This window comes from Budorcas taxicolor, chromosome 12 (genome assembly GCF_023091745.1).
Source record: "Budorcas taxicolor isolate Tak-1 chromosome 12, Takin1.1, whole genome shotgun sequence".
Classification (NCBI taxonomy): Eukaryota; Metazoa; Chordata; class Mammalia; order Artiodactyla; family Bovidae; genus Budorcas; species Budorcas taxicolor.
In genome coordinates, this window is record NC_068921.1 from 84,205,534 (window position 1) to 84,221,189 (window position 15,656).

The 15,656-nt window shown below is 43.3% G+C and overlaps 1 protein-coding gene across 1 annotated transcript in view; it reads left to right on the forward strand.

The window, feature by feature from the left end:
• Nucleotides 1-15,656, forward strand: part of MYO16 (myosin XVI) — a 395,654-nt gene that overhangs the window by 78,609 nt on the left and 301,389 nt on the right. Inside the window, exon 6 of the mRNA XM_052650218.1 lies at nt 11,160-11,285. Within this exon, the coding sequence (XP_052506178.1) occupies nt 11,160-11,285 (126 nt within the window). The remainder of the gene's footprint in view (nt 1-11,159; nt 11,286-15,656) is intronic.

Here is a 15,656-nt window from a genome sequence, read left to right on the forward strand (position 1 = left end):
TGCCTTCATAGATTTATTAAATGCAAATTAAGTGCTTTGAGACTTCTCAATAGAGTTATCTTCCTGGACATTGATGTTGATCTTTGGAATATAAATTTCAGAAGACTACCGAAAACGGAACTCTAAGCTGTAGGAAAACAAAGCAGTTTTAGAGTTTATTGAAAAGTAACACCTGCAAATGGAACAAATATTCCAACTCGTTTATTGAGGAAATATTTACTAACTGTGTCCTGTGTACAAAATCATCGTGAACAAAACCACAAAAGTCCTTCTGTCTTTGTCAGGGGCTCATATTTTGCTGGGGAAGACAAACACTATGCAGTATAAGTGAGCTCAGTATATGGTGCATTGATAGTACTAAACACAAATCAGAAATAACACAAACAAGGCCGAGACGTGGTCGATACGCAGTTGGCCTTTTGAGCTCAGTAGACAGATAAGATCTCACTGACGTGAAGAGCTCGGAGTGATGAGCTGCAGGAAGTCTGCCCACTCTGCAGGCGTGAAGGCGGGGTACTGCAGGCTGAGCAGTGGGAACACAGAGGTCCTGAGGCAGGGCCGGGTGCGCTGTGACTAAGCAGCAGCTAGGAGGCCAGCGTGGCTGAGCAGAGAAAGCAAGAGGAGGCGGCAACCAGGACCGGACCACCCCGGGTCTGGTGGGCTCCTGTGAGGGCCGCGGCAGTTACTCTGCGTGAAGTAGGAACGCACTGGAGAGTCCTGAGGAGAGGATGTTGCCTCAGTTCCGGAAGGATCTTCACTCCACCTGCTGCGATGAGGATGTACTGTCAACGGGCAGGAGTGGAGCTGAGAGTCCAGGGAGGAGGCTCTCGTCCAGCAGGTGGTGATGCGACTCAGACCAGGACGGTAGGCGCTGCAGCGGTGAGAAGTGGCTCGTGTCTAAAGTCCATGTCAAAGCAAGGCCCGCTGGGATTTCCTGATGGAAATTCGGTGAGAGAAGAGGCAAAGGCTTTAGCGTGACCCTGAATATTTCTAGTTTGAGCAGCTGGAATGCTGGCGTTGACACTGAATGAGAGAAGAACGGGCTGAGGGCAAAGGAAATGGGGGTGGATTCTGGAAACGTGAAGTTAGAAGTGCCTCTTAGCCATCGTCATGGAGATGCTGAGTTTGTGGCGAGTTATTGAGTCTGATGCATAAAGGGTTTCTTAAAGGAAATCAACCCGGAATATTCATTGGAAGGACTGATGCTGAAGCTGAAACTCCAGTACTTGGCCATCTGATGCGAAGAGCTGACTCATTGGAAAAGACCCTGATGCTGGGAAAGATTGAAGGCAGGAGGAGAGGGGATGACAGAGGATGAGATGGTTGGATGGCATCACTGACTCGATGGGCATGAGTTTAAGCAACCCCTGGGAGATGGTGAAGGACAGGGAAGCCTGGTGTGCTGCAGTCCATGAGGTCACAAAGTTGGACAGGAGTTAGCAACTAAATAATAACAACAACTCGTGTCTGGAACTTGGGTGCTGTTCAGACTAGAGAAGCAGTGTTGGGATCTCTGGCGTGTTTGTGCTATTGAGGCCTTGACGCTGGGTGAGGTCACTAATCTTATATGAAGGAAAGAGGACTGGGGACTGAACCGAGGAGCAGACCCAAGCGGGAGGTTCTGCAACGAGGGGGGAGGGAGGCAAACCAGAAGAGGGAGGCGTCCTGGGAGCCCCGCAGGGAGAACGGGAGGAGCAGGAGGGAGGAGGAATGATTAACCGTCAAATAAATACCACTGAGAAGTCAAGTGGACAGATAGAGACTCGCTGCCAGGCTTAGTAACCGGGAGTCCTTGGTTTTCTCATCAGGGCAGCTTTGGTGGAGCGATGGGATCAAAATCAGACTGGAGTGGGCTGTTTAATTAATAGCTCATTTCTACTGTATATCTTGGGGGGGTGGGGAAAGAAGGTACAGTCTGTTTGTGGGACATATATGAAGTTAACCTTAAAAATGCATTCCAGTACACAGTAGGTGCAGATACTTATACGGAATGCCTAGAATAGTCAAATCATAGTGTCAGGAAGTGCACTGGTGGGTGTCAGGGCCCGAGGTGGGGGTGGCGAGGGGGGATGAGGAGTCAGTGATTAACGGGGGCAGAGCTTCAGTTTAGGAAAGTGAAAAATTCAGGAGATGGATGATGGTTTCAGTTGCACAACAATGCAGTGTACTTAGAGCCGCAAACTATATAGTTCAATGTGGTTAAATAGGATGCTTTATATTGATATTACTTTTACCACAATAGAAAATTTAAAAGTAAAGATAATCAATAGTTGATTTAACACATGAGCTACATTAATTAAGACGTCCAACTCATAGTAAAAACCCAGTGGGCTCTCTGTTTCTTAGTTTGGCAGAAGATATTACAGCTTCATGTTGTTTTTTTGAAATCACAGCTAAATAAAAACAGCACACATGTTCAAATGCCTGCTAAATTAAAAGGCTTACAAACTTCAGAAGGTAAGCAATGGAGAGAATCAATACACAGCAATAAATTGCTATCATTCTCAGCCATCTTCAATTTTGACCTTCCTTGTGACTTTTCTTTTTTATTGAACAGAGAACACAAGCGTGGCGTATAATTGTTCTGTAACAGCTAAATCTGGTTTTGTTATTGATATCGTGATCATCTTTGAGCTTTGTACAGGGAAAGGAACAAGGAACAGGAGGCAGCCCTTCCCTGAGGATGCCAGCAGTTAGCAAGCGGCAGCCTCTTTGATTCTTGGGTCTGAGTTGGTTGGTCAATTATGTTAATACTTCGAGTTGTCTTTCTGTAAAGGGTATGTGTATAGTGTGTGCTTGCCTATTGTTGTTGATAATGATAAGAAGAAAGTCTTATCCACATACGGCTTCTGTATCCTAGTTGGAATTTCAGTTGTGATTCCAAATTGGGCATTATACGCCATGCTATTACACTGCAAAACAGATTAAACTGTCAACAAAAACCTCGGTGAAGATCTGCTCCTAGTGAGATGGTTTTTATGCTGCTGCTTTTTCTTCCTTTTTAGAATCTGCAGTATAATAACCAAATGTAAGATAAATCTTTTTAAAATTTTTTATTTTATTTTTAATGGAACTAGTTGATTTACAAGGTTTTATTAGTTAAAGATGTAAAGCAAAGTGATTCAGTTGTACATGTATTTATACACACACACACACCCAGAGGTGTGTGTGTGTATATACATATATATATATTCTGGATTTTTTCAACTATATGTTATTATAAGATACTGAGCATAGTTCTCCACACTGATGGTAGAACTTTGTTGTTGGTTATTGTTCGTTATGTTGGTTACTTTGTAAATGTGTATATATATTATATTTATATATTGTATACAAATACATATATATATAAAGTATTATATAACTTTTTGTATATGTATAATTATATACAATAAGTATATATATAATAGTTTTATAGTAATAGGCTTCTCAGGTGGCCCTAGTAGTGAAGAACCTGCCTGCAAATGCAGGAGACACAAGAGACGCAGGTTCAGTCCCTGGGTGGGGAAGATCCCCTGGAGGAGGGCATGGCACCCTGCTCCAGTATTATTGCCTGGAGAATCATGAAGAGTTGGACGCAACTAACGGAACTTCACAGGCTTGCATATAATAGTTTATATATAATATATTTATAAATAATACTTATATGTATAGTGTATATTTTGTGATAACCTATAAGGAAAGAGGATCTAAAAATGAATATATATAAATGACTGAATCACTTCACTGCACACCTGAAACTAACCTGACATTGTAAATCAACTGTATTTCAACTTTCAAAGAAAGTTATGTGTTTCACTTTTGTTTCGATGTTACCTGGGATTAGAGTTGCTTGCTGTCCTAGATGTCACATGGAGAAGAAAATGGCAACCTACTCCAGTATTCTTGCCTGGAGAATCCTATGGACAGAGGAGCTTGGTGGGCTACAGTCCACCGGTCGCAAAGAGTCGGACACGACTGAGTGATTTCACTTTCACTTCACTCACTTTGATGTTACCTGGGATTAGAGTTGCTTGCTGTCCTAGATGTCACTAGTAGCCCCTGCTCTGGGTAGCTTTGCTACCAAATGAACCAAGATCATTTGCCTTTTAGTCTTTCCCTGGTGAGTAGCTCAGGAGATGACTGAAACTTGGCCTCTGTTCTAAATGGTAGAGCAGGACTTTTGCCACATGGAAAGCAAATCTGCTCATAAAGGGTTTAATCCTGCGAACTTTGTGTCATTAGTATCAGGCTCTAACCACCAAGAGGACTTATTCTTCCTGCAGGCTTATACTGCACGTGAAAATCTGAAATCCACTTGCTGGTGCTTAAAGCACAACAATTTGCCAATCACTGGGTGATGATTCAGATAATATGCAATAAATTTAGAAGCAAGTGAAAAATGAGTTCTCTAGGTGAATATGTATGTAAATTCATATTTTTCTAAAATATCTGTGGATACATTATTGATAAAATGTTAATGAGATGAACTTTGTACGTAACAAAGTGTGGCAAGATTAATGTGAAACTTAACCTCTGAATGTTTGTGCCTTAAGTTAGATTAAATATATTTGTTATTCTAATGTAGTTGAAAGTACATACAAAACATAAACCTATAGATGTCACTATAGATTGAAGAGCATAATTAAGGCCCAAAAGCAATTTTTTTTGCTGAATTTTATCAAAATGTATATTTGATAAACCTTTTGACTTTACTGTAATTTGGTCTTTGTAATAAAAATGGAAAGGAATTATGCTACAAAATTCTATGCCTCAAAACCTAGAAGTCCTTGTTTCAATTAGTTTTTATTTTTCCTTTCCTTATAGATCCTTCTTCTTAATTATTACGATTACAAAATCAACCATGTAGTTACTTAATAACCTAGTTTAAATTGAGTGTGATGATAAAGTGAAGTGTTAGTGGCTCAGTGGTGCCAGACTCTTTGCGATCCCATGGACTGCAGCCCGCCAGGCTCCTCTGTCCATGGGCTTCTCCAGACAAGGATACCAGAGTGGGTTGCCATTTCCTTCTTCAGGGGATCTTCCAGACCCAAGGATCGAACCCAGGCCTCCTGGACTGCAGGCTGATTCTTTACTGACCGAGCTATGAGGGAAACCCGAGTGTGATGATAACTTACTCACAAATAAATCAGGTTGCCTTAGAAGCAGAATTCCTTTATAAGAAAACATTGAAAACTTCCTATCCCCTGATCTCATCATGGTAGTTCAGTTTGCAGTAAGAAAGGAAACCAGGAGGACAGGACGCGGGGTGGGTGGACTGGAGTGCAGCTCCCCTCGCGGATGCCTCGGGAACACACCCTCGGATGCGGAGGATCTCACCCGGCACCAGCTGAGAGCTGGCTGGCGTCCCCGGCCACCGGAGAGGAATGTACAGATCCACGCAAAACCCGGGAGGGTGAAGGAAGGAGGGAGAAGGAGGGGACTGAGCAGGACCAGACCTGCACCCGAGACAGCAGTGGGGCTGGGGGACCGAAGCAGTGGTCCCATCCCCCATCAGGGAGACTGTTCCGGACAGAGGGCAAGCATCGGAGGCTCCTGGAGAGCGCCGCAGCTCATCCGTGACCGGCTGCAGGGAATGAGGACCACGCGGACAATCCTTCCCACAGCACTCCGTACCTAGCAGGGACGCACGTCCTCTGGACTGCGCAGAGGCGGCTGGGAGCTGGGGCTTGGGGATTGGAGAGCAATCCCAGGGCAGGATCTGCTGTTGACTGCAGGGAGGTGGCCGGAGGAGTCGTGAGGGATGGGAGTACGGTGCGGAATGCCTTCGGAAGAACGCCTGGCAGACATGGAGGCCGGGCGTTCCTGCTGAGTCATGCCCGGGGTGGAGCCGTCACTGTAGTCTTTCTCTCCCCGGTTTTTTCCAGTGGTCATGTATGGATGTGAGAGTTGGACTATAAAGAAAGCTGAGTGCAGAATTGATGCTTTTGAACTGTGGTGTTGGAGAAGACTCCTGAGAGTCCCTTGGACTGCAAGGAGATCCAACCAGTCCATCCTAAAAGAGATCAGTCCTGGGTGTTCATTGGAAGGACTGATGTTGAAGCTGAAACTCCAATACTTTGGCCACCTGATGCAGAGAGCTGACTCGTTGGAAAAGACCCTGATGCTGGGAAAGATTGAGGGCAGGAGTAGAAGGGGGCAACAAGGACGAGATGGTTGGATGGCATCACTGACTCAGTGGACATGGGTTTGGGTAGACTCCGGCAGTTGGTGATGGACAGGGAGGCCTGGGGTGCTGCGGTTCACAAAGAGTCGGACACGACTGGGTGACTGAACTGAACTGAACTGAGTGCTGTAGCTCCTGCATCTGAGGCCACTGATATTCCTGCACACTTGGTGCCACAGAGTCCCCTCGATCTGAGCAGCTGAACCACCTCCACAGTTGATCCTCACTGAGGCAGAGCTGCCAGAGGTTAGCAAAATCTAAAAGAGGGCCATATTTCCTGTGCATGTTGGCTGCCAGGTACCCTGTGTACCTGGCCCTTCCAGGGTCCCCACAGTCCAAGCCGCTGTGCTCCCTCCATAGCTGGTCCTCCCTGGGACAGAGCCAGGTCCTCCAGGGCAGCCTCAGGAGCAAACCCCTGCAGAGACACACAGGCAGCTGTGGAGGTAAAACCGCAGCTGAGCCCCAGGGGCCGTGCGGCTAAGGAGGAGGATCAAAAACCTTCCCACCAGCTGTACAAGCTGCAGACTAAATCCACATGAACAGCTAGGCAGCCTCTGTCTGTGGAAGATATAAAAAGTCAGTGAGATTCCCCGCGAAAGAAAACATCCCAGCTCTGGCAGCTGTAGACCTTGGAGGCAAGGACGTGCGGGAATAGGGCCAGGCGAAAGCCTGGGCTGCCCCCACAGCGGGTCTAGAGACCAGGGCAGAGTTGGAGGGCATCCGGGGGAGGGGAGGTGGACTGTGATTCACAGTGAAGGGAAGGATGCTCTGACAACTGAGATCTAACAAAACCATGATTATTATTGTATTTTGAATCATTGGATTTTTTTTCTTTTTTCTGTGGTTGTTTTATTTTTATTATTAGTTCTATTTAAAGCTTTTGAGAACTTTTATTTAATCACACTTTTTATTTTCTTTATATACTTCTTCATCACTCTGGCTTTTTGTGGTTCGGTGGTTTGTTTTCTTTAATTTTTGCTGTTGTTTGTTTTTCTCACTGTTCTTTGCTGTTCTGGTTGTTCTGTAATATGTGAAATATTTTCCTGAACTTCTGCTTACCTTTGCCCTCCTGCTCTTTCTCTTTTCTCCCTTTGTTCCGTCTTGTCTGTTTGTCTGTCTGGTGTGCTCCACTCACCGGTTGGCCCCCTCATTCGGTCTTGCTTTGGTTTATGTTTTCGCTGGCTTTGGTTTTAATTGGTCGACATTATTCTCAGTGTCCTCTCTTCACCAGGTAACTTTCTTGTGCTTTGTTTTCTATGAACTATTTTGCTCGACTGTGTGTATGTATTTGTTCGTTTTTTTGGGTCTAATGTTACATTTGCCCGTTGTCTGGGGTTCGTCGTTTGTTTCTTGCTTTACTTTTTGTTTTTGTGGGTTTCTTTTAATCCCCTTTTAATGCCACATCAAACGTCTTGCGGGATCTCGGTTTCCCGGCCAGAGATCGGGCCTGAGCCTCTGGAGTGGGAGCAGTGAGTCCAGAGCACTAGCCTGGACTGGTGAACTCCTGATCCCAGGGAGCACTGATTAGTGAGAGCTCCCATGAAGGCCTCCTGCTGGACCCAAGACCCGCCATTACCCAACGGCCGGCGGCACCCGGTGCAGGACACCTCACCCAAACACCAAGCAAGAAAAAAACCACAGACTCAGTCATCAGCAGACAGGCTTCCCACAGGCACCCCACCACATACCACCTCACACAGCCCTGCCCGCCAGAGGAAAAAACTCACCCCCTCCCACCAGGGCACAGGTGCAAGGCCTTCCCAACACGAAGGCTACAGAAACCTTTGGGCCAGCCTCACCCACCAAGGGCAGAAGCCAAAAGGGAGAAGAAGGATGGCCCTAAAACCTGGGAAAAGGAGACCTCAAACCCAGTAAGTTAGAAAAAAAGTGAAAAGACAGAGATATTGCACAAATGAAGAAACAAGGCTAAAGACTCACAAGACCCAATAAATGCAAACTAGCTGGAAAAGAATTCTGTGTAATGATAGTGAAGATGATACAAAATCTGAGAAACAGGCAGGGAAAAATGCAAGAATTATTTAACACATATAATGATGACCTAGAAGAAATAAAGAATAACCAGTGACAAACAACACAATTACTGAAATTAAAGAAACTATGGAACAAATCAATGGAGTAAGTGAGGCAGAAAACAGATAAATGAGCTGGAAGATAGAATGGTGGAAATAACTGCTAACAAACAGAATAAAGAGAAAGAATGAAGATAATTTAGGATACTCTCAGAGACCTCTGGAACAATATTAATCATACCAACATTCAAATTATAGGGTTCCCAGAAGAAGAAGAGAAAGAGAAAGCGTCTGAGAGATTTTTGAAGGGATTGTAGTTGAAAACTTCCCTAACGTGGGAAAGGAAATAATAAAGTCCAAGAAGTGCCGAGAGTCCCGTTCAGGATAAAGCACCAGCATGTTGAGACACATACTAATCAAACTGACAAAGGTTAAACACAAAGGAAAAATATTAAAAGCAGCAAGGGAAAAGCAACAAGTGGCATACAAGGGACACCCCGTACGATTAACAGCTGATCTTTCAGCAGAAACTCTGCAGGCCAGAAGGGAGTGGCAGGATATATTTAAAGTACTGAAAGGGAAAAAACCTACAACCAAGGCTACTCTACTTGGCAAGGATCTCATTCAAAATTGATGGAGAAATAAAAGTTTTACAGACAAGGAAAAGTTCAGAGAAGTTAGCACCTCCAAACCAGCTTCACAACAAATATTAAAGGGACTTCTATAGGCAGGAAGCACAACGAAAGGAAAAGACCTACAAAAACAAACCCAGAGCAATTAAGAAAATCCAACAGGAACATAGACACTAGCAATTACTTTACATGTAAATGGATTAAACACTCCAGCTAAAAGACACAGACTGGCTGAATGGATGTAAAAACAAGACTCCTGTCTATGCTGTCTACAAGAGACCCACTTCAGACATAGAGACACATACAGGCTGAAATTGAGAGGATGGAAAAAGATATTCCATGCAAATGGAAATCAAAACTGGAGTAGCAATTCTCATATCAAACAAAACAGACCTTAAAAAGTATTACAAGAGATAAGGAAAGACACTATATAATGAGCAAGGGATCAATCCAAGGGAAATACATAGCAATTTAAAATGTTTATGCACCCAACATAAGACCACCTCAATACATAAGGCAAATGCCAACAGACATAAAGGGAAATTGTTAGTAATGCTGGAGAGGGTGTGAAGAAAGGGAATTCTCTTGCACTGTTGGTTGTAATGTAAACTAGTACAGCCACTGTGGAGAACAGTATGGGGATATCTTAAAACAAACAAACAAACTAGGAATGAAGCTACCATATGACCCAACAATCCCACTACTGGGCATGTTCTCTGAGGAAACCATAATTGAAAAAGACAACATGTATCTCAGTGTTCATTGCAGGACTGTTTACAACAACTAGGATGTGGAAGCAACCTAGATGTCCATCGGTAAATGAATGGATAAAGAAGCTGTGGTACATATATATATGTATATATATAATGGAATATTACTCACCATTTTTAGGAACACACTTGAGTCAGTTCTAATGAGGTGGATGAACCTAGAGCCTATTATACACAGTGAAGTAAGTCAGAAAGAGAAAAATAACACATGTTCTATAACTACAACTATATATATATATATATATATATATATATATATATATATATATATATGCAATCTCAAAAGATGTTACTGATGAACCCATTTGCAGGTCAGCAATGGAGAGGCTTTATTCTTTGGGGCTTCAAAATCACTGCAGATGGTGAATGCAACCATGAGATTAAAAGACACTTGCTCCTTGGTAGAAAAGCTATGAGCAACCTAGACAGCATATTAAAAAGCAGAGACATTACTTCGCCAACAAACGTCCATCTAGTCAAACTTATGGTTTTTCTAGTAGTCATGTATGGATGTGAGAGTTGGACTATAAAGAAAGCTGAGTGCCAAAAAATTGATGCTTCTGAACTGTCATGTTGGAGAAGACTCTTGAGAGTCCCTTGGACTGCAAGGAGATCCAACCAGTCCATTCTGAAGGAGATCAGTCCTGAATATTCATTGGAAGGACTGAAGCTGAAGCTCCAATACTTTGGCCACCTGATGTGAAGAGCTGACTCATTGGAAAAGCCCCTGATGCTGGGAAAGATTGAAGGCAGGAGGAGAAGGGGACAACAGAAGATGAGATGGTTGGATGGCATCACTGACTCAATGGACATGAGTTTGAGCAAGCTCCAGGAGTTGGTGACGGACAAGGAAGCCTGGCGTGCTGCAGTCCATGGGGTCATACACAGCTGGACATGACTGAGCGGCTGAACTGAACTGAGCTGGAGATGCAGACATTGAGAGCAGGCTTGTGATCACAGTGTGGGAAGGAGAGCGCAGGACAGATGGCGGGAGCAGCGTGGAATCACATACGTTACCACATGTAAAATAAGTAGCCAGTGGGAATTTGCCGAATTTCTCAGGAAGTTCAAACCAGTGCTGTGACACACCAGAGGGGAGATTTGGGGTGGGAAGTGGGAGGGGGGGTCCCAGAGGGAGGGGACGTATATGTACCTATTGCTGATTCATGCTGATGTATGGCAGAAACCAGCACAACACTCTAAAGTGATTATCCTTCAATTAAAAATAAATTTAAAAAAAGAAGGGATAGTGTACCTAAAAAACTTATTTTGTATTTGAAAATATTCGGATTATAGTAGTCGAACGGAGCACTGGAGAGGGAAACAATTACATGAAAAAATGCATGTTGTCAGAGTCAGTAAATAATATTTAGCCTATAAGCTTTTTTTCCCCAAAGAATAATGATGTCCACTTGTACAAAATCATATATAACTTCTTTTTTAAAGGTCTTTGTATTTTAGCTCCGGTACTTCATTAAATGCATCGCTTCAAACCACCAAATGCAGTGCCCGGCTGTCCCTGCTCTTTCACGGTAAATGACGGAGTGTGTTTCTGTCGCAGCTGCACATGGCCTGCGCCAGTGGCTACAAGGAAGTCGTGTCCCTCCTCCTGGAGCACGGCGGGGACCTCAATGCCGCAGACGATCAGGACTGGACCCCGCTTCACCTGGCAGCAAAGTATGGCCAGGTAAGAGCTGCCCTGAAGTCATTATTAAAGCTGTCGTATGACCATTGCATCACTTCCTATTTAATTTTTTTCAAATGTGGACTGACATGATGTACCTTGACTTTTAATGGGGTTGTTTTACTGAGAAGATATGCTTTTGGTTGAAAGAAAAATTTTACTTTCCAAAGGAGCTTTCATAACCTACATTCCTCAACACTCTGCATAACGTACTCAGACTCATTGGAGAAATGGTCAAAACCAGAAACAGTCTTTATAGAATGGTCTTAATACTATTTTTTTTAACATTATATAGTCCTTTTCAGTGTAGAGGTTTCCTGAGTCTATAATAATTGTGTTTGTTTTCTGCAGTTAGTAGATTTAAAGCAAAATAACATTTTATATTTTATTTTCCTTAATAAATTATATTTCATTGTAACAAATGAAGGATGATAGCAGAGTTCTTTCTCTGAATTGACTCTCAGTTGATTGATTCTCAATTGATTATCTATAGCTAAAATATCTTAGGGACTTCCCTGGTGGCTCGGACGGTTAAGCGTCTGTCTAAAATGCGGGAGACCCGGGTTTGATCCCTGGGTCAGGAAGATCCCCTGGAGAAGGAAATGGCAATCCACTCCAGTACTATTGCCTGGAAAATCCCATGGACATAGGAGCCTGGTAGGCTATAGTCCATGTGGTTGCAAAGAGTCAGACACGACTGAGCAACTTCACCTCACCTCAATATGTCTTGAGTTACTATTGCACAAACTAACTTCTCACTAGGTTATGACTTACCATGAAGAAGAAATTCAGTTTTATTTAATTGATGTGAGTGAATGTAATTCAGCAGTATTCATAATAATTTGCTAATGTTAAAGTTGATTTTTTAAAAGATATACAATATGTTGTGTTAGGGAAAGTCTTAGTATTAATAGTATAAAATATAACTTAGGTTACATGTATATGAAGATTTGAGCTAAACTTCTTGATGTCCAAGCATTAGTTTGGTGTTAGGGAGAGTCTTAGTATTAATAGTATAAAATATAACTTAGGTTACATGTATATGAAGATTTGAGCTAAACTTCTTGATGTCCAAGCATTAGTTTAGTGCAAACTATGTCACTCACTGAATTCATAGTAAGTTAAATCCCTTAGATACTAGCCAATGTGTAGAATATGTATCATACAAGTGGAATCATCCGGTTGTTGAAAACACTGAAATTATTTGCATCTCAGGCATGTTAGGAAAAGTATATTACTTGAGGATATGCCGCCTCCAAACTAATAGGAACACTGTTTGCTTTGACAACATTCCTGTAGAAAGATTCATTCATTCAATAAACATTTTTATCATGCTGTTAGTAACACCAGGTCTGTGCTTCTAGCAAGCATGTGTGTGTAAGTGAATGGCTGTGTTGAGGAGCTGAGGCTGAAGGTAGCTAAAAGCATTGGCCTCAGAGTTCCAGCTTTCCAGTTCTCTCGAGATCACAGGAGTCCTGGGGCATCAAAAGTACACCATCAATCTAACAGTAGTCCACCCGAGCACAGAAGCATCCCAGGATGTGCGAGGGGAGAAGTTCTGTAGAAAACAGAGAAGAGGACTTATAAGCTGGTACTGTTTCCTTGGACACAACTTACTGGCTTGTGCTGAAGAGGTGATGGTCAGTGAATTATCAAAATGTGCCCAAGGTAGTCGGAGATCGCTTCCAGAAGAACTAAATCGGAAAGTGATGAAATGTCACAGAGCCCTGCGCAAACTTGAATGCATCATTTGACCCAGCTTTTCACTTTGGTTGACAGGACTTTTAGATTTTGGGTCAGGCATCATTTCAGAGTAACTGATTGGTTTCCTTAACCACTTTCATAAGATTATCAACTCTGGAGGAACAGGACTAGATTTAACAAAAAAAAAATTTTTTTAAGACATGTCACTATTGATCTGTTATTAGACATTTAAATGGTTTTATCAGAACCCAGCGCATGTTTTTTGTTTTATTTGCCTTCAGGTCAAATGAAATATTTGGTAGGAGTTGAGGTATTCTGTTTGCTGTGGTATTTTTCAGTTCTGTGATTTCCATTTGGTTCTTTCTTAGAACTCCTGTGTCTTTGAAGAGGTGTTCTGTTTTATAATTCAAGAGAATTTGTAATTGCTTGTTGAAGCATTCTTATGGTGCTTGCATTAAAATCACCGTCAAATGATTTCAGCATCTTCATCTTCATCTTCATACATGGTGTCAACTGGTTGTCTTTTATCAATCAAGACGTACTCTCCTGATTTTTATTTCACTAGGATGAGTGGCTTTTAGTTGTTTCTTGGACATTTTGACTGTTTTGTTAGGAGAATCTTGGTCCTATGGAAATCTTCTATTTTAGCAAACAGCAGCTCTGTTCAGCTTTAGCATCCAGGTTCTGGGTCTACTTGAGTGGGATGTGGGTCCAGTGATGGTTTAATCTTCAGATCCTTCGAGGTATTATTTTGGTGTGCTTGGTTTACCTGGGTCCCTGGGGTTCTTGCCGGTTTCTTTTCGGTGCCCCAGGAGGGATGGAAGGTGTTTCCTTGGGCCAAGCCGCCCATGTCTCTGGGTAGGGTAGGAGAATCTCTATGGAGATAGCAAACTTCCAGGGCTAGGGGCTTTTGATTGTGCCCCCCCCCCCCTGCTCGCAAGCACCCCTTCCTTAGCCACCCTTGTCTCTCATGGGGGGGGGGGTCAGTCTCATTGGATACAGAGTGCCTCCCCTGGCACTTACGGTTCGCAGGGTCGTGGTGCCAGCTCCACCTGACATTGTCAGGGAGACATGGTTTGAAAGATGTGGGAAGCATGTCCCTGCCCTCCAGTTCCGTTGCTGGGTTGGGCTGGAAGCACCGGGCCCAGAGGTGCCCTTCTCTGCTGCGTGTGAGGACACAGACCGCCCTGCCTCCCTGCGGTTCCTCCCCTCCACGGGTGCTGAGCCAGTCCATCTTCCTTCTTCCACTCGTCAGAGTTCTTCAGGGATTGCTTGCTTTTTCCCGGGTTTATTGTAATTAGTGGGGAGGACCAGTAAGACATCAGTCTGAGCTGGTCTGTTTTAAAACAACCGCTTCTGTTTTTTTTTTTTTTAAATGCTTATTTCTGGAGAAGGAAATGGCAACCCACTCCAGTGTTCTTGCCTGGAGAATCCCAGGGACGGGGGGGGGAGCCCGGTGGGCTGCCGTCTGTGGGGTCGCACAGAGTCGGACACGACTGAAGCAGCTTAGCAGCAGCAGCAGCAGCAGCAGAGCTTAGTGTAAGACACAGAAGCCCAATACAAGTGCTGCTTCGTTCATAAAACTTCCTGGAACTGTTGTCATACAAAAGTCAAGAGACAGAAGAATCATGGATGAATCAGGCAGGGAGCGTCAGAGGACATCAGAATTCCACCCCCTTATCTGTCACATTCCACAACCTTCCTGATCTATGACACAAAACTTTTCTAGATTTATGCTTTTAGCCTAGAGAAACACAGTCATGAACTTATGTGGGAAATATGATTCAACATTTGCATGTAGTTTACAAAAGGAAGAGTAATTAAGATGAATGTTATTGTTACTGTATTTCCCTTGTACTCGCTACATTTCCAACACTCACCATTTATTCATGATTAATGGTAAAGGAATTAAGTTCTTGGCTCACATACTGTTGAAGCCTGACTCAGAGTATTTTGAGCATTACTTAGCTAGCATGCGAAATGAGTGCAATTTGCAATAGTTTGAACATTCTTCAGTGCTGCCTTTCTTTGGGATTGGAATGAAAACGGACCTTTTCCAGTCTTGTGGCCACTGCCAAGTTTTCCAAATTTGCTGGCACATTGAGTGCAGCACTTTAACAGCATCATCCTTTAGCATTAGAAATAGCTCAGCCGGAATTCCATCACTTCCACTAACTTTGTTTGTAGTGATGCTTCCTAAGGCCCACTTGACTTCGCACTCCAGGATGTCTGGCTCTAGCTGAGTGATGACAGTGAGAACTTCCAGATGTTCAAGCTGGATTTAGAAAAGGCAGAGGAAACAGATCAAATTGCCAACATCTGTTGGATCATAGAAAGAGCAAGAGAATTTCAGAAAAACATCTACTTCTACTTCATTGACTACGCTAAAGCCTTTGACTATGTGGATCACAACAAACTGTGGAAAATTCTTAAAGAGGTGGGAATACAAAACCACCTTTCCTACCTCCTGAGAAACCTGCATGTCAAAAAGCAACAGTTAGAACCAGACATGGAACAATGGACTGGTTCCAAATTGGGAAAGGAGTACCTCAAGGTGGTATATCGTTACCCTGCTTATTTAACTTATATGCCAAGTACCTCATGTGAAATGCCAGGCTGGATGAAGCACAACCTGGAATCAAGGCTGCCGGGAGAAATATCAATAACCAA